General features: G+C 35.8%; 1 protein-coding gene across 1 annotated transcript in view; it reads right to left on the bottom strand.

Annotated features, from left to right (window-relative positions):
• LOC104281475 (nipped-B-like protein) overlaps nucleotides 1-23,848 on the bottom strand; it is a gene marked incomplete at its 3' end in the record, with an annotated part of 72,965 nt that extends 49,117 nt beyond the window's left edge. The window contains 5 exon segments of the mRNA XM_009879481.1: nucleotides 7,629-8,261; nucleotides 17,184-17,277; nucleotides 21,400-21,560; nucleotides 22,376-22,527; nucleotides 23,751-23,848. Coding sequence (XP_009877783.1) covers nucleotides 7,629-8,261; nucleotides 17,184-17,277; nucleotides 21,400-21,560; nucleotides 22,376-22,527; nucleotides 23,751-23,848 — 1,138 coding nt within the window.
• Nucleotides 23,849-25,196: the final 1,348 nt, after the last annotated feature.

Below are 25,196 nucleotides of genomic sequence, written 5' to 3' on the forward strand. Positions count from 1 at the left end.
TAAGTAGTTATTATTGTCAAATCTTCCACATTTTAACACCAGAGACAAGTCAGCTAGAGGCCAATTACAAGCTTATTTAAGCTAACAGACAAGTTTAGAATTTTCAACAGGTAACACATAACTGTATGTCTAAATAAGAAATCTATATTTATTGACAACTGTTTTCTTTTCTTAGTTACTTTTCACAGATCTCTTTGAAGTTGTCCAATTGCCCTGTCCCTGTAAGTAACAGTGTTCTGCAGACCACAAGAATCCACACCAATCAACATAATCTGGGTAGGAGGAACGTTTAAAATTACTTCAGTGGTACTGACAGATGACCTATTAACAAAGTGAGAGCAAATATCCATTCTTACCTTTACTATTCCTTCATGAACATTCAGCATTACTGACCATGAAATTGCTCTCACCTGACCTTCCCGCAAAGTCATATTCCCATAAACAAAGAATTGAACAACAAAAGAGAACTCTTCCAAGGAGTAGAAGAGGTTCCCAGAGAGATAGCTACTCCCCTTGAAGGAGAGACTCAGCAAACACAGGTCAAAAATGTCTTCTCATTGCTTCCACCCTTGCAGAAGAAACTAAGTAGAGCCATGAACCTGGCATAGGAACCTTTATTGAACAGAGCACAATTCCAGTCTCCCAGGCAGAAAACAGAGTGCTTCTACCTGCTTCAGTTCAGAGGAAGGGATTTCTGAGAATCTGAACAGAAACATGTGCTATTTTTTACTAATCTTTTAGAAGACTATCAAACTTCTGATCACCGTGCAAAAAGAAAAGCCCATCAAAAGTGATGTCCAAACTAATTAAGGGCAAAACACAGAAAGACTACAGGAATCTCTGACATGCCTTAGGATGTAGCAGACTTCAGAATCTTCATTTCGACTCAGTTTTGCTTGCTTCCTTAAACATAACCATAGCATAAATAGCATAACTGGAGAATGAAACATGAGCTTATGAATTTTCCTCCTTAAGTGTATCTGGTAACATATTATTCCCTGTCAACTATAGTAATACAAAAGAAATATTACACTAGAAAATAGCAAGAATTGAACTACGGAAAAGTATAATAAAGCATTTACACTTGTTTAGAGAATGGAAACTGTAACTTAACCTCCCTGAATTTCATATCACTTTTACAAACAGTATGACTTTAATTTATGAAATAGATTTTTTTTGGTGCAAGTGCTGTGGTTTATCCCTGTGATTACTTTGTGAAGAATCATAGTTTTGCAAACTCAACTCAAAATATCTGAGCAAAACCCAAAGTGTTAATTACTTTGAAATACACAGTGCAGCACCTAATTTTACATGAAAAATATATCGCACTAACAGCAGACTTAATGAAAATACACTGCTTAACACATCCAATTAGTTTTTAATTCATTTATATAAATAGTAAACTTTAGAAATAAGCAATGACTTTAAAATCTCCCTTCAAGATGTTGATTTTATTCTGACATCACACCTTGCACTACAAGATATCTTCAATGAACTAGAATCAGTGACATTTAAATTAAATGACAATGAAAAATAGTCTGTGTCTTCTTAAATTGATGTCATAGTAAACTTAGTGACTAAGAACTACAAAAATAATTGGCTTAAACTCTTAACAAAGTTTATCAATTATATGTGCCATATCTTTATGAAGATTTAAGTCCATTATAGAGAAATGACTTTCCAGAACAAAATAATTACTGGGTAAAGAACTACCGTAATTCTCCCATCCATCTGACAGATACAATAATGGGCACATACTACATGCAAGACATACCTAATTTTCTAATCTTAGTTTACAGAAAAAAAGAAGTGGACTTCTTAGCAAACTGCTAAGTTTCAGTTACTTTCTATATCTGCTTATAAGAGCAGGTTTCTGTGTAACACTATGTAGAGCACAATCTGAGATGAATGGAGGAATCTGATTTCACGTTACACAAGGGAATCAAAATAAAGTAAATATCATTAAAAAAAAATGCCTCTAATTTTTTTCATTTTTTCCCCAATCAATCAATATGCCATTCTTATAAAATTATAAGAGAAAGTAGTTTTTTCCTAGACAGATGGGAACATTGCAAGACTTCATTGCAATTTCTCTAGACAGAAGAGGAATTTCTTCCCCTTTTCTAAAAAAAATGTCAAATATTCACACATAAAAAATCTCTCATAAGAACCAGAGATTGCACAGCACCTTTTTCTTGGGAAAGCTATATAAGGTGCCAGCTTCATCCATTACATCACACTACAAAATGCTGACCTAATGAAAGCTTGTATACACAAAAAGCATGATACCAAATTCTCACATTGTCCTACAACATAGCCATACAATCACTTATATTTTACACTGTCTCATTTAATCTTCTGGTATTGGTGACTGTACTCTTCTGCAAGAGTACTGTAAAAATGACTGCACTTCTAGTTCTATTTTTAAGGAAACAAAAGCCCTGTCATGTACTTTTTGAAATTAATGCTAACCTACTGGTAATAATTACACATTCCGTCACTCCATTAATTGGCTACCTAATATTTAGACATAAACAAACTATTAATTCTTAATAGTGTTCTTCACTAAGTTTTTCCTTGGGAAACTTTGGAGGGGGGGTATGGGTAATAGGGAGAAAGAGAGATAAGTACTTAAAAGGTAAGAGAAAATGGTTACTTACCTATAACTGTAGTTTTGAGTTTTGCTCCGGCAGATTCACACTCTTGGGATGTGTGTCTCTGCTGCTATGGGCTTGAAACAAACTAAAAAAGAAGGGCCCACAACAGGCATCCAAATGCCCCCTAACTGGTCCAGTTACTGGAAACCAAGTTATTACAGCTTCACTTTTTCCCAGTTCAAAGAATCCACAGTAAGATTCCAAAGAAGTGGGTAAAATGGATCCTCAAAGGTAAAATATACAGGGAAAAACACAGATACGAGTAGGTTTGTCTCATTTAAAAAATGCTTCTAGTGCTTTTAAGTTTTAAAAAAATAAGTATTAGTCTCCCAATGAAATGGTTAGTGATTAACGACTCCATTATTCTTCTCACAAACTTAAGTAAATGCAGAACTACTTAACCTGTTAAGACAGATGCATTACATAAAAGTGTCTTTGAAGTAGCCTAAGATATAACAATGAATACATGATACTATGTATGGAAGAGCTAAAATTAATATGTAGCAAATCTTAAAGAAATTGAAAAAGAAAGCGATCTGAAAAAGAGTGTCTGAAAAATGATGTGTTACTTTCTGGTTTTTCCAAGTAATTTTTAAGATTATCTTCCTTTTTCCCCTTCCTAGAACCCTCAGAGCTCCTTTTAGCATTAATATCTTAAATGCTTCTGATTCACAGTATTTGGGGTTTTTAGAAAAGTAAGAAAGACCTTGAGGCGTAAACCTTAAACTTGAAAATTGATTCAGTAGCAAGCCTATATGCTGAAGAGTAAGGAAGAATCTAATGTAATACCCTAGGAAAGGTTTAGTCTAAAAGTGCCTTGAACTGCTTGATTATACACAAAAATAATCCACTCATATCCTTCAGTGCAAAGCAGTAATTAATGCAAAGAATTCAGCTTACCAAAACGTAACTTCTCCCTCAACATTCCCTCAAACCAAGGGAAAAAAAAAAAAGTCCTGAGAAGATCTGAAATTCCTGGGACTTAGTTTTCTAAAACTTAACAGGATTTCCTGTACGTTCTTGCAGTAGTCAACTTCAGAGTGTGAACAAAGCAGAACTTCAGTCGACCGAACAAAACAGGTTTTGAATATGGAACATTACTTGTTTCACAAGTATTCAACAGCACCACGTAGTACAGGAAATGTGATTACTGGCATTGATGAGAAGAAAGTGTGCATGAAGCTTCATTAACTTTCTAAAGAAAGTATATCATTAAAACATCAAAATGCACCTAAGCAAAGGATGGTTCACTTGTTTGCAGAAAAAGAGAATTCCTTGCCATCCTGGCCTGTCCAAATAATTTTTTTGTCCAACTCGGATATCTGAGTCTTGATAAATAATAGCTGGATCTACCTGTAACTCTATACAACCTCTCAAAAGAGAAGATATAATCTATTACTGATTGACAACTTGTGTCTGATGAGGGTATAGAGGTCACTGTGACAGGGGCAATGGGAACTCATGATCTGAAGCTTCTCATGTTTCATGATTTAATTGTTCTGAAGCTAAACATAATCAATATATTAGAAAGTATATTCTGGTACAAAGTGCCTTGATGTCCAAAATCTCCAACTATTCCTTTCAGTACCAGATACGGACAAATTACTTGCAAAATTTATCAATATAGAGAGACTTCCTTGATGGAAAAAGTAGGAGAAGACGAACTCTTGTCCTTCCACAAAGAGGACAAAGATGAAACCAACTTTTTCAAACTTTGCTCCTCTCTATCATGATGAAAAAAAAATATAATCCACTTAATCCAATATCCAAATAGACCAAAAAAAAAATACAAAAACAGAGCTCTGAAAAGCACTCAGGTATAAGGCAAAAGCTCTATATTATAAAATTCCTCTGACACACATGAGGTCAAATCTGTTAGATTTTGCATTAGTAATCTTTGCACTAAGAATTCTTTTTTCAAAAAAGAAAAAGCATGACAATCAAGTTCAATGAAGATGGCATTTCTACAAACCTCTGTCTTATTTCCACCTCTGAAACAGAGATTCCGTCAACTATGCAAGACTTTGTTTGGTGGAAGCTAAGTATTTTAACAGTTTTGTTAGAACTAATGATTTATTACAGAAAGTAGTATAACTACCAAAGGGCTCCAATCCCCATTCCCAATGGTACCAAACATACTAAAAGGACCTCAGCATTTTCAATAGATAGACAGATAGACAGCTAAATAAATAAATTCATATATACATAAATAAATAAACGAGATGTTAGCATTGCCTTAGGTGAGAGTAGCAGTTATAATTTTTTTTAGTAAGAATCCCCTTCAAAATATCTCTGCATCTCTGAAATAAACAGTTTCACCACACTACTGGTGCCAGGCCTCAGAAAGAACATGTCGCATCCAACCAAAGCCTTACTGTTAACAAGAAAGCATCTGAAAACCTTTGAAGAAGCATAGTACTGCAGAGATTTCACATCTAAAAGGAGAGTAGAGACCACTATCAAAACTTTTGAGTACAATTCTACTCAAAGCAATTTATGGAAGACAATATGTTGCTTTTACAGAAAGTCTAGTGCGACTGTAATATGTATTCCCAAGCACTGATTACAAAAGCAACAAAGATGCTTTCATGTAGGTTTTAGCATGTGCTAACATTCCGATTAAGTTCCCTAAAGGGATTCTTACTGTTGTAAAGCATCAGCTAGCACTATGCATCTCATTCTAACTAGATGTGCTATAATCACACTAATATCTTGACATGATGTGATCTGAAACTATAGTATATGTACTAAAATGCACAAGTGCAAGACTTTTGCATAAATATAGTAAGCAGCTTCACAAAAAGGAATGACATATTTAAGAGCTATTGTATGTATTTCTGACAAACATATTCCCATAGAAACAACAGAGGAAGCTTCCCCCTGCAGTCACACCAGATGAAACAGCTATAACTAGAACAATCTCAGAGTGCATCAACTTGTAGACAGTACCAACTTAGAAGCAATGGCAAAAGCACTACCCAAAAATAAGAACCATACTTCTCCAAGGAAACAGCTTTTCAAGAAATCGGTCCCAAGACTGCAAAAAATCCTTCTGCTCAATACTACTCATTCATGGCTGAAACCTCAGAAGCCCAAGTGAAGAGGGCTCTCTAGCACAGGGGCAACCTATCACCACTGAATACGTGGTGATCATGTGCCCCAATATAAGGCAGCAACACTTGAATCCGATTCACAGTAATTGCAGACACTCAGAAGGAGCCAAGACCAGATAGGGAATGCAGGCAGAAGCGCAGCAAAAGGTTGCAATCCTTATTTGGGAAGATGGTTATTGAGTAGTGGTGAAGAGGAGAGACCACATTCGATAAAAATCATGCTACCACAAAAGAAACAAATCGAGAGTCTGCCTCTGGCTATGTAAGTATGGTAAACAAACTTTACAAGCAATGCTTGGCATTTCCTCAAAGTCAGAGTAAAAGAGAATGCATGTTTTAGTCTTGTTCTAAGTGTCTGAAGGCTGCTGTGCACCATCAAAAATACAGTGCCATTTTTCCAGATGCTTCTCAGCTGAAATGTCCTGCAGATTCTAATCGAAGTGTGTGGATATAAAAGCAGCTTTGTAGGTACTAGCAGAAAAACCAAGAGTCCTCCATCAATAACTTTAAAATGATTAGAAGAGATTTAAGCAAAGTTACAAATTTCCCATTTCATTACATTTGAGGTGAGCACATATTATCTCCATATATTCACAAATGTTTCCTAAAAAGGCTCGATCTAGTTACCAAATAAAAATATCTAAGAAGTTAAACCTCTCAGTAATTGCAACAATCACACTTACAAACACACATACACATACAAACTCTCACTCTCTTTTCTGTCCCACCACCAATCAATCAAAGCACAAAAAAAAAAATCTCTGAACAGGGAGAAAACCTGTGCTCTTGCTCCCTCTGCCGTTTAAAGACCCAAAGTGCACATAAATTCAGTTACATCTACACATTTATGTTCAAAATTGAATATTTTCAGCTATGAACTTCCAAAATCAGAATTTATGCCGTTTTCCAATCTGCAAGATTCTTCTTAGGATCACCTAATAAAGTAGCATTACACTAGAAGTTAAACACAGTGCACAGGAAGCTTCTGAAAAACACTCATGTTAATCTGTCACTAATTTATAAAATACATCTTCAAGATATACATCTGGGCTTTGCATCATCTACTTTTGAGACATCTGAAGCATAAGAGCTTCAAACCAGTTAATGATAGAAAAAAACCAAAGCAAAGTAAATCCAGAGAGGATCAATTAAATTAAATCAGTTAAGACAATCAGTACAGTTACTAAAGTGAAAATATCTTAGAGGCTCCTCTGGTTCTGTGCTAGAGACCCTATAGATACATGGTAGTTCTCTAAAGCTTGTAATGACTACGTAATAATGAATATCCAGTTGAACAAACATTGGAGACAACAATCTTACCCAATCATTAGATTGCCTTTGAAAGAGTAGATTTGATTTTAATCTAACACCTCCTTCACTTCAGTTTCAAAAGTGGGCATGATTAGAAATTGGATAAAATAATTTTCCTGCATTTGCTTATATTAGGCATCATGCATAGTTAATAATTCAACTACCAAAACTTATTACGAATTTTGACTCATGGTACTGCTGAGATTTTAGAAACTGTAAACAATGTCAATCGTACTTCATTCAGTCTCACAGTTCAAAAATAAGAGTAGTTTAAAAAGAATTTTGACACACAAGAACTTCATTTTCCGTCCATTAGGCACCCAAATAAAGAATAATAGATATTAAAAAATGCGTATATGAGAAATTACAGTTCACTGTTGGAAGGGAATGGAGATGAATGTCACAGAAGAACCTACACTGAGTAACAGAATTGAACTATGTGACAATGACAGGAAGTTTTTATATATATATATATATATGGGCTTTATACGCATATATATATATTTATATCATATATATAGTGTATACACACACACAATCCTTTTACCTTTATCTTGCACTTCTTTTGAAAATCGCTCCCTTTCAATAGCTGATTCACGTTCTATCCGCTCAATTTCAGCCAATGCATCCAATTCTACTTCATCATATGACGGTATAGATCCTTGATGCGAAACCTGTTGCTGTGTCTGTACCACAGGAGTTTGAGGTTGTTTTGCAGCAACTGAAGTGTTCTGTTGTAAAACAGGCACTTGTTGTGCCTGAAGGAAAGCTGTCTGTTCGTGCTGCGGCAAACACTGAGCAGCGTTTAGTGGGCGGTTAACATCCTGTGGAGTAACGGGTGTTTTAGAAGTCTGTCCTGGGTACTGCACATTAAAAGGAATATCACCCTCTGACACACTGCTGTTTTCCAAACCAGAAAGCATATCATCCTGCTGGTCCATATCCGAAGATCTTACACGAGAGAGTCTTAATGTAAGCTTAGTGGAGTCCTTGGAAGGAGAACTAATGATATCATACATTGCAGCTTTTTCAGTCTGGTCTTTTTCATCCTTGCCTAACTTCATTTTCTTTTGTTTCTTTTGCTTTCTTTCTGGAGAATCTAACAATATGTCTGGGGGAACATCTCTAGGTGATGAATAAGGTGGAGGCTGAGATTGTTGGATTAAAGGTTGTCTTGATCCTAGAATAATAATTCAGAAAAACTGAACAGTTATGTTGTTTCATGTTTATATAAAAACATACTAAATATAACCTACATAATTTTAATGTGTATTTCTACATATATCTGTGTTCACAAAAGGTCTAAATAAGATTGGTAGGAAGCACATAATTCCTAGATCAAGATGTAATCCAGATAATTGCAGTGTATTTCCTAGGAATTTTAGCAGTCCACTGCAAGTATAGAAGGGATCATTTCAGGGAAGATGGAACAAAAAAACCCACCACCAAGAAAGAATAAATGAAAATAGTACCTGCAGGTTCAGAATATCAACTATTAAAAATGGTCAGTGAAAGCAAGTTAACTACAGAAAAAGGAAAGATCAAAAAGATTCTTAATAAGGTCCAGTGAGGAAGACTTAGTGATCAGTGTATAGGCATTAGCCATTTCTGCCACACATTTCTAATTTAAATAAATAAATTTAAATATCAAAACATATGCAACCTCCTTAACTTTGATTCTGAGAGCTTATTTTCAATTTTTTTTTTATTTTAGATAACTCATTCCAACCTCACCCCCTCATTACTATCTAGAAAACGCTTATTGTCTTAAGGCATTTTGCTACCATTCTCTTATCCTTTATTTCTTTTAAATGTATGAATTTTTACTTCTACATGCATTCCTGTCAGGTTTTGAGTGTATCTAGAGAAATTTTAAGAGAGGACTTTTAAAATTAAAAATTCTCCAATTAATTACACTTAAATTCTTGGTAATTAAATTAAACCAGCTCCCCATAATTGTCAATGAAGGAAAAAAGCTTAAAAATACAGAAAACCTGTCCCAGTTATAATTTTCAGATTTTTTTTTAGCTTAATAATAATTTTTTTAAAAGCCTATGGGCTAGATCAGTAGGAACATCCTCCTCTTGTTAAAGCAATTATTTATCAGGTTCCATTTGTCCACTGGGAAATACTGGTCCTCAGAAAGCAGTGACTGAGATTATTACTAGTCATTCTGTTTCAGGTCATAATATGTCAGCACTTCTAACAACAATCAAAAACTAATTGGAACACAGGTCTCCATGTGCTTCATGTAAGAAACACCACTAAATAAGAAAGCAGCTTTATTCTGCAGCTTAAATTTCTACCAGATATTTTAAGAAATACTAAGAATCATTAAGCAATGTACTGACCTGTAGATGATAAAAGCAATAGATACGGCTAGCAAACCTTCAGTTCACACGAAAGGTGTGCCTTTACTGATGACTTTTTTGCACAGACTGCTATACTTACTTTCTGTCCCTAGCACATTCTGTGACAAGTCCTCTACTGTACATAGAAAGCAGGGCAAAAAATGGGTTTATATTACTTATTCTTGACAACTCCATATTATGTCAATAACATCCACAACATTGGGAAGCCCTGTTTCCACTCATTCTGATTCTGAAAATGTTTCCACTCCTCTATCCCCGCTCCTCAAATTAGATAGCAAACTCAAACACCAGTACTGAAGTCCTGGCTATACCCTATGAAGACCTGTCACTTGTTTTTCACCACAGATTCCTATTGTGATGCTTCCTCTGTCTTCCCCCCTCAATCTCTCTTTTGGAGATTTGTCTCAGCGTAACATAGAGCAGAAATCCTTAGCTATCGATTTCTTCTACGGTACTGACTACCACTCAAGAAGTAAAAGCTGCTTTTTTATTTCTACAAATACTAGAGGCAGCTCAAAACTTATCACAGAGATCTTGCTGATATCTTACTCTCGAATTATCTTTTAAATGAGTACTCCCGAAGATGCAACAATGGAACATTTACTGTTTTTCAGTTAGACTTCAAATAGAGGACACAGATTTGATTCTCTCTTGTCCTAAACTTTTAAGTAAATATGACACGATTATTCTGATTTGGTATTAATTTGGTATTTTTCAGGCTGAAAAATAATGCTGCAGCAACAGAAAGGTGGTTTTCATCTTTGGGTAGACTTGAGGAGGTCAGAAGGATTTCAATGCATTCCATTGAATATACTTAGAACTCAGTAAATAAAGAAACAAAAGTAAAGTTTTCCCTTTCCTAGGCAGCACTACGAATAGATATTTGAAAGTATCTTTCTCCTGAAGGAAATTTCTGAAAGGTGATGATAATAAAGCCTATAAACTGCATTTTAAGAGTACACATTCTGGCAATAGCTTCATGTATTTCTGGGATGTCTAACGATGGTTAAGCCTCTGGCAACAAGGAGGCTTAGAAGCTACAATGCCCGTGGACTGAGGTGAAAAGAAATTGAAAAAGATGATGCATTCTGGAACAATTTCACTCTATCACAGACATCTGAAGTTCTGAACAGTGGACCTTCTGCTGGATGCAGACTTCAGACAAAACATCACCTGTTATAATACAGAGAGAGTTGTGCCTGTAACTGTTGACGTCAGTCTGGAATATTTCATGTGGAGGAAGGCTTGAACCATTACACATTTGAGAACAAATCTCTTACAAGACTAGTTGATAACAGAAGTATTTTTGTGGAAGGAATATACAGATAGAGAGTTACGACCTGATTGCTGAACCAGTTGAGATTCCATGGCTGAGGGTGAGTGTTCTACAAAATGCTGTCAGTGTAGTAATCATTTGATTATCTTTGAGAATGAACCAAATTCCAGAATATTCTTTCAGAACAGAGAAATACGGAGGCAGCTTTCGAGTCTAAATGTAGGGCTATGCAAGAAAAAATTCTGACTTTTTGTAACTCATCTTCCACAGTATCAGTATACCAACTTTGTGCAATCTCCTTTTATATTTAAAACTTAGGAGATAAAAAGAGATTCTCAATTAATTTGGGAAGGTCATTGTACATTGCTCCCTGAACAGCAAATATTGAGGGTCAACCAGACAACTGTTGAGAAGCAGGTAACATCAACAGGAAAAAAGGCCCCTCCACAGAACAAATACACCCCATTCTCCATACCTCCACAGCTTTCAGTAACAGTCAATCTGATCACCGATGATAATCCTGGGACTGTTCTCTGTATCCATTAGTCTTCCTATTGATTCCTAGTGGCACATGGCACTGGCTATGGAAGAGGTTTTATCAACTGCTGTAGCAATTTGTCCTTCTTCTGTGACTCTTGACTGATTTCTTAACATATCCTCTATACCGCAAGCAACTATGAAACACACTGCACTGAAAGTGACTTAGTCTTCTTATAAATGTGAAGTTTCAGAACCACTTCTTGCTTGTTTATCCCTAGCTTCACTTCCTCATTACGCATCATTAATTTGGGTAACAAACAAGTAAGCTTCTGACCATTGCCAACACCTCCATGTTTTTTGTCTCCATGCTTTCTAATCACACCACAGTGCTAGCATCTTATTTAAGCATTCATGATACTTTTTCTGATCATCCCTAAGCCTCTTCAGATAATAGAACACTTGCCTTTCAAAGCTGATACACCAAAGTCACAACACTGATCACATGGTTGTGACCCACATGGTTAATAAACAACTAATAAGGTTACCAGCAATTTAGGGTTCACTTTTTTTTTTTAATCAGAATTTTTCAGAATTATTAGCTTTCCATATCCACAACAACTTCCAAAGGGTCACTCAAAAAAATATCTTCATATTCCATTAAATCCATTGCAGGTAAAGGTTTCCAAATGTTGACAGTCTTTCAACTCCATTTTGTCAGAAGCATCATTCCCTATGCATGAAAGCTGGAAAAAACCTGCTAGTGAACAAATCCAGATAAGTGTCTTAACACTTCGTTCATAGCACTTTGGAGAGAAACTCTGGGAACATTCAAGTGCTACGCCTTTTCAAATTCATGGTAAACTGATCCTCGAGACTCCAGGAATATTACTTAAGTGGGTAGCAAATTGTTGTACAAACCTGGACACAGCATTCCAGACTTTTTGTGGGAAAAGTCTTTGGAAAGAGAGGTTTTAAGGAATGCATATGTGCTACATGTGGATTATGAGACTTTATATTGGAGTAATTATACTGCAAATAAATTCCTAATTGCAGAAGCTGGACGAGAAAAGAACCAGAGCATCCATATTCATACTGATGTTTGCCTGTTGGAAAGGGTAATAATCTGGTGATGACAGAATCTGAAGAACACACTACTGTCCAAAGATTTTAAGAGACTGCAGTTACAATTCATAAGCAGAAGTATCTGATTTTTTAAATTTACTATGACCTTATTTACCACTTTTACATAAATGGCATGTTTTCAGGGCGATCAGAACCATCTACCCTAAAACTCTGGCTAAACAAGTCTAAGAACTGGTAACAATCACCTTGAAAATTTGTGCCTCCAGCAGACTCAAAAAGGGAGTAACAGCCTCTTCAAAAGGATAGTAAAGGGCTGCCCAGCCCATACATATTCTGTATGATTTAAGTACATACTACAAGACAAATTTCTCGGTAAGGTTTGAGATAATAATAAGCGGTAACATTCCAAAGTGCATTTGTTAAGAGTAAGTATCATTAAATCACAATAATTTTATTCTCTAAAGCAGTAGGTCTTGTGGATTAAAGAGAACTGAGTATCACATCTGGACATTAGCACGGCCTTCTACATGGCTTCTCTGTAGAAAAAGTACTGTAAGATTGCAATATACTCTACTGCAAAATTGTGTTCAATTGGCTTCGGTAAAAACGGATAAAGTAAAAATAGGTGAAAAAGTGCAGCTTTCCAGAGCACTATCTGAATGCTTTAAAACATTTATCATTAATAAATACGCATGTAACAGAGTTAGAGAATATTTTACTAATCTAAAGATCGTAACAGCTTTTGTTGTTGAGTCTTTGAGAAAGACCCACAACTGCTTTTAAAAACAGAAAAAAAAATTACAATTTTCTTGACTAATTTGAAGAACCTTTTGAAACAGAAGAAATTCAGTGAGAAGGACAACCCTTTTATTCAACTGAGAAAAAGAACAATTGTAACAACATAAGAGGAAGATAGATAAGGTCTACAGGAAGACAGTAATGTGTTTGAAAAAACTTGCAACATGAATCTGTTATGCGCAAGGCGCAGCCATACTCTCACACAACAGCAGTATCGAACAAAGTTGTTTATGCTACTTTTCTGACTACTCATGCTTCTTAGTCTTCAAATACAGTTGCATCTATGACTTAGGACAGTACAACATCAAGACAAATGCAGACCAATTAGAATTCAGATAAAAGCAATCAGAAGCTCAGAAATGATGACTTCTGTAAAGATGAAAGAAGCCATTGCTCCTCAGAAGATTAGATTATGCTGGACATGATAAAGTTCTTTCACATGAAAGTGACTTCTACTGGAAAAAAAACCAAAAAGAGACATGAATTGTTTTTCTCTGCCCACTGGAAAGAAATCTAGAAGCATGTAACAGCAACAAAAAAGATTCTGGCTAAGTATTAGGAGAAAAGCTTTCCAGCACTACAGATTTGAAGAAGCTGCATGGCAAGAATAAGGAAACTTCATTGCTGGTGTTTTAACACAAAAAATAGATCAAAGTTACTAGCAGTGATACTGCTATGGCTCATCCAACATGAGGGTAACAAGATGGGAATCCCCAAAGTCCTTTCCTGCTGTATTTTCTAAAATCACGGAATCTTCCTCTGGAAATCTTTCAATGTTTTGCACTAGATATAAATAAATTATTACTTATGTTGAGTAACAGATAATGTTGACATCTGTTTTCAAAGAGCACAACTTAAAATTCTAACTTAAAGGGATAGCATATGAGGCAGACAAAGAAGAACATACATTTGGGAAATTTTTAGGGACCAACTGTATTCACTTTTCACATACTCTTTCAATAGTTTTCAGAGAACACTCCCACCACTTTTTCCAGAGCTTTAAATGTCTCAGAAAAAATGCAGCTTTGGCTCTTCTAGCTCAGAACTATTCAGAAGCACCCTTGCTTAAAAAATTAGGACTTGAAGAAATAAACAAGAACGAATGTCTATTTTGGTCCTGTCAGAAAAAAAAATATTTGAAAAAAATTCTTCCACCTTTCTTTTGAATGAGAGAGAATGAGATGGTAATATTTCTTTTAAAAGTAACTTTAAAAGCACTGAGGTCTGTACGACAGATTTCAGAAGATTCCTAATTCTCCCTGCCACCCACTCTACATTCAGAGACCAAGTGTAGAGGAATGTCTCTGGAGAAGTCCTATAAATCCCTAAGAAAATACAAGTAATTTTTCCAAATTCTTCAGAAAATATCAATTTTAGAGCCATGGAAAGTAGAACAACTGGATAAAGGATTCTGATGAGTAGTCATAGTCTTGGGGAATGGAAGCCACAGAATATTTTATGAGATGAACAAAAGGAAAATCCTCTGCATTGATTCTTCATAGATGAATTCACAGATACGATTTTTTTTTAAGAAAGATGTGGTAACAGATGATAGCATGAAAGCAGAGCCATTATTCCATTTGCATAGCTAAAAATACACAATTTACATAAAAGAGAAAGCATAAAGACCAGCCTAGAACTTATGGATGTAACTTCAGCTGCTTCTAATACTTTTGCTGGAGTAGAAATAAAACAAACTTCTGTAAATTTTCTGAAATTTTACTCCACTGAGTAAGTGAATAACCAACCAAAATATCAAATACAGCTTCTGCCATCTCTCAAATACTTGTTCAAGTTGCAAACAGAACTTCTTCCTCATTCAGTTTCTGTCAATCAGACAGCTACACTCAGTCTTGAGACTAACTGAAGTCTGTGCCATTACATTCTCCAAGTCTCCAGAAGTACTTGAAGCTTCCACGTCAAAAGTACAGAAATGCAGTCTGTAACCATACCTTTGGTAATTGCCTCAAGTTTCTGTGTTATATAAGTAACCTTAGATATTTTAACATCCCTCCTGAGATCTCTCTACAGACTGATGATATCTGGTGCCATTCTTGCTGTCCTCCTAATCAAACAGCTAAGTGTTTTGCTAATCTTCTATATCAAACTTTGCAACTTGTCAACCAAACTTTCCGGGACGTATGTGAGTAGAAACAAAAAGCTCACCATAGGTACTCTCTGCTTGTTCATCACTGGAAAATTTATAAGCACAATTATCACTCCAAATCATAGACCTAAATCTCACTGTCAGGGATCTCATGTTCTAAACAACACACTAACTATACACAGTTCTTCCATACATTTTTAAAACACAGGATGAGAATATGTCTGGCAAGATTCTTGCAGCATCAAGAACGTGTACTCTCAATCAAAGTTCATCAGCCACTTTAAGAAGACAAAACGGTACCACCATTAATGACAGTATTTTTATGTTACGTGCTTCATCAATAGGAAAAGACTAACATATATGTAAACAAATAAAAAAGCTCCACCTGCACTTTTCCAGCCTCTCTAACACTGAAACATTGCAATCTGCACCATACAATTGGATTGTTTTCATAAATAATCTGAAAAAGTGATCCTTCAAAACGTGGTTCTGAGACAGTCCATTGAAACAGCAGCTACTTTAACAAAAAAAGAATTCAAATATTCTCCTGGCTGAGAGGCAATCATGTATCTGAGTGGAAGGAGCTTACATTCACGATGTTGTTAAACCGATAAGCACATCCAAGAGACAAAAACAACCACATTTAGTCTTTGCCATTTGCATGTCTTACAAGTCCTTTAGTGCAAGACCTCCTGAAACAGAGATGCTGCCAGTGTGCTATACACGTACTTCTCACTTGCCACTTGAGCCACATTTCTTCTGTATGCAGTATATGCCTACAGAAGATGAAACACGGGATGATTTAGCAGTCACAGGATCATAAAATAATTCAGTTAGGGAGGACCTCAGGAGGTCATTAGTTCACCCTCATGCTCAAAGCAGGGTGACAGCAAGGCCACACTTGGCAGAGGTTTACCTTGCCTGATCTTGAAGACTTCCAAGGATAGAAAACGCACAGGTTCACTGGGCAACCTTTTCCAATGCTTGACTGTCCTGACAGTGAAAAAGTTTTTCCTTAGAGCTACTTTAAATCTATTTAAGTCCATTGTATCTCCTTCTTCCTCCTGAACACTTCAAAGCCTGACTCATGTCTTCCTCATCATCTCACAGATACAGAAAGGCTGCTCTAAGGTCCAAACCTGCCAAAGACATCCCTCATCCAGGCTGCACAAGGCTAACACATTCTCCTACTCTGAAATCAACCCCAGCTCCTGTTCTCCCTCTCTACCTAATCTGACCCATCCAGAAAGACTTAATTTTCCCTCAGGTCTAAAGAGAAGAAAAGCACTGTTGTATCCTTCTACTATTGCCATGTAAATACTGAAGCATTGAAAAAGTAATTAGCAAGAATGTGACTAAATCCCGTGGCTAAGACTCATGTATCTCAGTCATTGCTTCTTAGGGATAATATTAAAAACAGCAGTATGCATACCAGTTTTTAATATAAAGAATTATTTCGAGCAGACTTTTTTCTGTTCCTTCTCAACTGACTGACAAGTTCACTCTACTCCTTCTCCACAGCTAAGGTCTTCAGGCTTCATTAATGCTGCATGTATTAAGCTCACCGAACTACTTTTAATTTCATGTTCTTAGCATTTCATGATTACAATTAAGACAAGTGTTGCCTGTTAAAACACTTTTGAGCTGCTTGAGAGTTCAGTACTCGTAATGCTGCCTTTAAGCCATTTCTTACATAAAGCAACTGAAATAATTTTTACAAAGAATTTAATCCTTGTATTGGAAAGGATTTAAAATCCTTCTGTCCTCCATGATTTTGAGCCTTGTTTAGAAGGATGATTAGCAAATTTCTGGAGCTTCAGCAATTTCTTCTGGATCAGGGTTCAAAATAATTTTGTACCCAAATAATGACATACTCTCTAGTACTATCTGAATACATAAGTTAGGAGAAATAACTAAATACCCCTTCAAAATCTCAGTTCTTTAACATTGAGAAAAAAACATTGATAAATATGACTGCTAGACTACCTTTAAGGGTCCCATCACTTCCAGCTGGAGAGCAGACTGACTGTGGTGACCTCAAGGAAAAAGATGCAGCATTCCTTATTGAAGGATCGCCGTCCTAAAGTGACAATGATAAAAAATTAACATTATGAACACGAACACTAGATAAAATAAAGACTGAAATTAGTACATATACCAGTAAAATGGGTTGGACAAAAAAGCAGAGGATATATTAGAAAAATACTTATTTGCATAAAAATCTTTGAAATTTAGGCTGCTACAAGACTATTCTATAGCCAATATTCCAAAGCTCAATCAGCCCTAAGAATCTATAACCAGAATATGCACACAGAAATAAATCTAGGTACATGTCTTCTGGCTAAGTAAGCACTTTTGGTTTTCATCAGTTAAAAGAATTCATAGTAATGATATGAAGAGCTGATTCATGACCTCCGTACAACACCAACTGAAAGAAACTGAGCATAAAATACAAGTTTTTGAAACAAACTCACCATTTTTCCCTCTTACTCTACCTTTAAAACTTACCTATGCCATCTTACTTTCACAGTTAAATTAACACTTTGTATTTTATCCTCCAGCAAAGACACATCAGGACTGAACAAAATCTCCAGCACTCCTACTGCAGCAGCTGACACAGTCTCATGCAAAACACAACTGAAGTGACTTTAGCTTGTTATTTGCCTGTCTTGACAGTTAGAGAGCAAACAACTCAATGGCAATACGAAGCACTTCCCCAGCACGGCAAACAAATTCTAGTGTTCTCAGTTTTGCACAGAAACAACCTCCTTCAATGGAACTCAATTTCTGACAGATTTCTTCACAATATAATAGTGTTGGAATGTAATGATGTCCAAGCTCTATCTTTAAGAATGTAAATCTGTCTTTTAACGCCCATATCATCTTAAAACTAACTATGCAAACCACCATACATATTCCCACTTCATGTTCTACGTGGTTTCTTACTGCTTTCACAGCGCCCTCTGCTGGTCACAAGCACACTCATTTACCCATAGCCTTAACTAGGCTTAAAACTTCTATAAAACACTATTTCCCATTTTTTTGCACTAGTTTTTGTAAAACATCTCTAGGAATGTTTTGGGAAAGAACAAACTAACATCCCCTATATCTATGAAGAGAAAATTTCTATAAACACACTGCAAGTGTCCTAATTAAATTGGTTATTTCAGTAGCTAATATTCTAACATAGCTCTTACCGAGACATCTGAATACACAGAGGTCTTTCACTTAACTTTTTTTTCCAAACCTGAATTATCCATGTGGTAACCTTTTATTCTTTTTGATCAATTTCTACCTGATTAATAAAATGTTAGAAGGCTCAACTGTAATCATGTTTTCACGTGTCTGCATGGAAAAATCTGCAGCCGGTAGTCAGTTAGAAAGCTCCACTTGCATTACAAGGGGATAGAAGCCTGCATAAATGGGCAAGTACATCCTCTTTGACAATGGCCAAACTGTCAACTTCCACATGTACAACTGTCCGCTGGGAAGTTTATGTTACGCCTTGGAAGGCATAGTTGACACTGCTTAGGGAAAACGAAAGAGTTTGAAATTTACAGATTGAAGGTGCATACTAGTCCAAAGAAAATCTGTGAGAAACCATATTTCATCAGTTTCACCATCCATATGCACTTCAAAAAACAAATCCGTTTTTTTTTCCTCCCAGAGTACAATGAATCTAACACTCATGTTGTGCTATTAACTACACTTATTTTTACAATGGTGCTTGCAAGAGTTGTTGCTCCATGTGAGGAAAGACTCATGTGCAAAGAAATCTAATATTCAGATTCACTGCAATAAAAAGAACTCTATTTTAAACTTATATGTTGTTACTGTGAGTTAAAACAAAATTATTTCCTGATGAGTTACTCAATTTACCTACTACGTTGAAATTATGGAGCTCATTTTTTCAAACCTGACATATCTTTCACTTGTAATAAATCTTAAAAACTCCCTCCAAAATACTGAAAAAAATGCTTAGCAACTTTTTAGCATATATGTTTTATAGGATAGGAGAGGTCCTCTGCCTGTGATTACCAAGGGCACAGGCAGAGATGTCTTTTATTAAATTGACTAAACAGACTAACTAGGCAGATGACCTTTCGGATACACATGCTGTTCCTACCACAGCTGACAGATTTTCAGAAGTGCTTCACCTGCAGTCTTCTAGCAGTCTTCTAATTCAGACCATCATCAAAAGGTGATACGTAAGCACAAATTTATATTCTAGAAATGCTCTCAAGTTTACCAAAAAATCATCCTTAAATTGAATGTATGTGTACTGAGTCTTTGAGGGTGTACTTAGTGATTTTGTAAAATCATATATCTCAAATAAACAACATCCTGTAACTACTCCATTTTTAAAGCAATAAAATCCTAAAACTAATAAAAATATTTAAAATAATCCAGGGTTTAAAGTTTTATGATTTAATAATCAGTATTCATAACTATTTTTTCCAAAGGTCACACTGCTTCTGAAAAGCCTGCAACACTATGATTCTTTATTATTCATACATAGATACAAACCTTCAATTCATCCAAATTCTGGAGTGTTTTCTGTATAACAGCTAAAAAATCAGCTGTTAAAGGTATAATTACAAACAAATACAACACATATGCCCCATTAAGAAACTACACCAAGGGATAAAAAAGTTTACGATGTTTACTACTTTTGACGTTTAGTACTTCTACAGTTAAACGAAGCAATAAGGGTATGCTTTATGTTTTCACAGTTTGTCCTTTCTGAAAGAGTTTCATGTTTAAGTTTTCATGAACTAAGACGTGGCTGCACTGGTTGGATTACAACATTTTGTTTAAATACTTCTTCTTTTAAAATTACTAAATAACAATCCTAATATCTTGTCTTAAGAAACTCAAGATTCTCTTGATAGTGTGTTTTTAACATAGTTGCGAGATATATGTACATTTAATGTTAAGAACAGTTTCCTATTTTGAAAAATCTGCATTGTTCAAGTAGACTGAGAAAAATATCTGATGCCTGTGTATTTTGATAGATTTCTTCATCACAATACTTCATTTAAGATACTAATTCTTAGCTTGTATTTTAATCAGCATAATTCTTGGTTTTTTTAAAAAAAAATGAGTAATAAAACTAATAATTTCCGTGGAGTTCTATTTTACTAATCCTAGCAAGGGATTTATATTTTTAAGGGTGTTAATAGTGCACTCACTAGTTAAGGAAGACCAGAGTTGCCCATGGTTTTTCTAAGCTAGATAAAACAAACTCAATCACAAAAAAATAATAAAAAAAAAAAGCTTGCCACCAGGGCTTGACGGAGAAATAATATTGCAACTCAAGTGCTCTCCCCTTATGAGCTGTTAAGAGATTGCGTGTCAGATATGTAACTAAGAATATCAACAAGAAAAATCATAGTATCATAGAATGGCCTAGGCTGGAAGGGACCTTAGAGATCATCTAGTCCAACCTCCCTGTCATGGGCACAGAAGCCTCTCGACTAGACCATGCAACACATGGGGACCAAGTGGGGACTGAACCCGCGACCTCAGTGTTGTCATTGTTGTCAGCACCACACTCAAAACACTGAGCTAACCGGCCTCCTCAAAATAATCAGTAGTTCAAAAAATAGAGATGATAGTTGTTGATTTCTCCTTTAGATTCAAGATTTCAGTAGGAATTTCTCTCATGCAAAACAGTCACTAAGGGAAAATCTGTTACAAAGAAACTGGGCCATAAGAGCACAAAACAGACCAGTAAAAAAAATAACACTAGGAATTCTTGCCTTTGACAACACCACTGTATTACTCAATAGGTAACTCAAACATGAAGTCTAAAAGACAGTTGGCAGGGATCTTCAGACAGACAATTAACTATAACATATTCAGAATCCAGCATTGTTTGCATCAACATATTGCTACATTAATTTTAGAGACACTCTACCATTTCTTTAAAATGAACTCACACATAAGATTATAAAGATTTTGTACTCTTCCTAATTTCATCAGAATTAATATTACAAATGGTTCCAAAAGAAAAGAGACCTAGAAAAATTTCTAGCACATTAAAATTGTGTGCTTGAGTGTACACATCTAAGACTGAAACACATTTTCAGTGGTTTTATACATGAACAACATTTTAAGATATCTGACTTCTAATGCAACTAAACACACACTTGCTTTACCATAGTAAGTATTTATCACTAAATTGATTCAGACAACATACATCACTACTTAGCCTGTGCACCATCTGTAGGTAGTCTTCATTTGAGCCATGTCTAGAATTATCAGCATGATGGTTAGCTGAACTTCCGGACAACTGACTTGAAACTTTATTTTCATGGAGATTCCTCATCCCAGCTGTGACAATAGGACTGGATACTGAAGCTAAAATACAAAAAAACCAGAAGTAACTATACTGATACAATCACACACTCCTTAACTCTTAAAAAGTTTCAGAGAATACACTGTAATAGCAGATGTTACTGAGTTACCTTTAGTAACTTCCCAGGTATTCACAAGATATGTAGCACTGCATAGAGAACAGCTATATATATTCTAAGCACAATGCTAAACTTTAAGACCAAATTATTTAAAAGAAGCCAGCAATAATTCTTCTTACAACCAAAAAATGACTACATAATACAACAGTATTCATGTTGTTCAAGATTGTTTTTTCCTTTTCTAAAATCAAAGAAATTCATTCATTCTGAAGGTCACGTCTGCCAGTTACTTCATACTGTGAGCACAATTGTAGCCAACATAGAATGCAAACAGTTGACACTACAAAGGTTTGGTAAGGCTAAATAAGCTGGCAGCAAAATATACATTGCATTGGCAAAAAACCCTCGTCTTCGCTAATACAGACAAATGATGGCAACAGCAAACCAATATGATTTTGGTTTGTTTTGATTTTACACTGTTGTCCTGTACACATGACAACTATCCAAAATGGGTGTACATGGGGGAGCAATGCAACAAGAATGTGTGGTTTACCTTTTATTCTTCCCTTTTACTTTCTTTAAATAAAGTATATACTACCACACTGTGCAGTCAGGAAAGCAAACCTTAAACATACCTCCCAACTCAAAGACCTGCATTAAGCATGTCACTACTTGAAAGAAATTAGAAAGATGTTAAACATGCACATGGAAGGTAAAGCTGACATGAGACAGAAAATAAAGCTAACATTACAGACTCACCTTGCTGCATCTGAGGATGTGGTGTATAACTTGGAGGATGTGAATATGGCATGTATCCTGCAGGGCTTTGAGGAGCATATGGACTAGGCACTGGACTATTCTGTTGTGCCAAAAATCTGTTACCAGAGCTTGTCTGTGGTGGCACAAACCGGCTAAAAATCAATTTTAAAAAAGTTTTTAGAAGTTTGAAAAGTAACTTCAGACAAACTTATTATTTCCTTTGGAATGCTATACATTCAGAATACCACAACTTCCTTCAGATACAAAATTCCAACACAATTAAGAATCTCTTTCAAAAGCAGTGTTTTAAGCTACTGATCCCCTTCCAACTTCAGTTATCAGGTATTGCACTAGCAAAAGTAATGAATAGAATAAAAAGCACTCATAAGACCTCCACCTAGCGGAAGGAAACAATGACAAAAATACGCACTAAAATAAGATCTGCAATTTCCAGAAGTTTGTCATAGAAATTTGAATGAAAGCTACAGCTAAGTTTTACTTAACAACTAGGATGATCAAGGAGCCACCTACTCTAAACATGATTTTTTCCAATACGATTTTCAAAGAACTTTATCTCCCAGAACTATACTGCTGAGACACAGGAATGTGATAGGCAGTTAGGTAGGAACTGACCCAAAGTTCATTGAACAAAACTTACTTCACTGGCTTTATCTTAGACTGATCCTACTGATAGGAAGCCATAATAATAACACAAGCTCATGACAATACTATATGTATATTATAACATTCCTACATGAGATCTTCAAAACAAAAATAAATCAAGTAAATACCTCAGAAAGTACATTACACACTTCCACAACCCTTAGATCTAGATAGCAACTCTGTGAAGGTAAGCTTCCATAGACATGGCAAAGTATTTACCACAAGGACTTTGGAAGGATTTTGACAAGACTTCGTAATGTTTATTGTAATATTCACAATTCAAAAAAAACACCTGCAACATCCCTTTTAGATATAAAACTAAAAAGGCATACTGGGATTTGTGCAGATAAAGAGCATTTCATTTCCCTAAACAACTACTGCCACAAGTCTCAGTCTCTGCCACGGGCAGAAAACAGCTGGAAGGGTGAAAGGAGGCAGGGGGACTCCTTAAGCAGGAAAGAAAACTTGCAAAATTATGGGAGGGAGAACAACCGGAGAATCATGACTAATCTGTAGAATACAAAGATTAATTCACTGACAGAAAGATGTTTCTTTGTCACCTGAAGAATCTCACCTTGCTGTAAGAAAAATGTAAAATTTGTCTTGACATCAACCACTTTCTCCTCATATACTGAAAAAATTAATTGACCCTCACCACAGGAAGAATTTGCAGTTTGCTGCCACTCCCACCCCATTTAAAAGCAAGCAGTACCTGGAAGGGCTATGTGAGATAGTGGTTTGTTGATAATTGGAAGATGCAGGACTTCCACGCATGGAATTCTGAGAAATACTAAACTGCGACATCATCATCCCTATAAAAAAGAAGACAGTAGCATGACTTCACACGCATTTCCTTTTTAATCAATGATGTCTCTCATTTTAGAAATTACTATATATGAAGACATTATAAACTTTGCAGACATTAACATCACGTATCCACAACTGTCATGAAACATTAGAAATAACAGATTCCATGTAAGATGTCCATTTTACATGATGACATAAAAAAAATGTTCACTGAGGTAGTGTTAATTCACTTATAAATACTAACAGTAGATCCTTCCTCTGTCCCTCAGAGCTTCCCAAGAAAAATCTACTAGGTAATAGAAACATTTTATAACAGGATATATGTTCCACACCCCAGGCTAGTGTGTAAAGTACTCATTGTGCCAGTAAATAAAAGATGTGGCAACTTCTCAACTCAGAAAAACAAATAAAACTTTTCTCCGGTTTTTATAGCAAGCACAGCAAACAATCACCTACGGCTGAGTCCTGCAAGATACTCTCACTGCTTCCATAATGCCTCAGTTGCTCCTTTCTACCTAGGGACAAAAAGATTTCTACTCCACCTCCACTCTACCAAAATATTTCAATTGCAAAGTCAAACCAATATTCCAACTGTATGCCTGTAGATCCCCACAGTCACGCTTTGGAAATTCAGGAGCTGGATTAACGGGCAAGCCACAAGCACCAAGGTGCTTAAAATTAACTCATTTGAGAGGCATCTGGATGATGCCCTTAATAATTCGCTTGAACTTGCAGTCAGTCCTGAAGTAGCTAGGTAGTTGGACTAGATGGTCATTAAAGGCCTCTTCCAAATGAAACACTCCATTTTACTCGATTCTAACTTGCATCATTATTGGGGTGAACGGAATTTTTTTTTCCTCTCTTTGATACAGGTATAAAGAATTCCCTAACAACAACATGGCATTGGAAAGTGAAGTTATGTAGAAACACAAAAACTCGCATTAATTTTAAGTTATTTTAAAGTAAATCCAATGTCTTGTTTCAGAATTCATGTGCACACTGCACCTTGGGAAGCCACAGCAAGTGACTCACAGCTGTGGGTAAAAGCACATTACTAGTGCAAATATTTTAAATCAAAGGTTAGACAGGAAGCTGATAGAATTCCCCAATCCAGAGTGTTGAGGAGTTGCCAATCCTTCAGTTGCTGCTATCATCATCATCATGGCCAGGCTTCACCAATGAAGATATGGGAAGGGCTCTACCCACACTTGCTACAAGTGCGCTGATGGCTATCACTAATTTCAACTACTGCAATATTCACAAAAGCAAAACTAGTTTCAGAAATCCTCCCTGTCACCTTCTTTTCTACTCCCCGCTCCCCAGCAGAGAAGAGATGTGATAATCCCACAGG

The sequence above is a fragment of the Apaloderma vittatum genome, unplaced genomic scaffold, assembly GCF_000703405.1.
Source record: "Apaloderma vittatum isolate BGI_N311 unplaced genomic scaffold, ASM70340v1 scaffold19852, whole genome shotgun sequence".
Taxonomy (NCBI): domain Eukaryota; kingdom Metazoa; phylum Chordata; class Aves; order Trogoniformes; family Trogonidae; genus Apaloderma; species Apaloderma vittatum.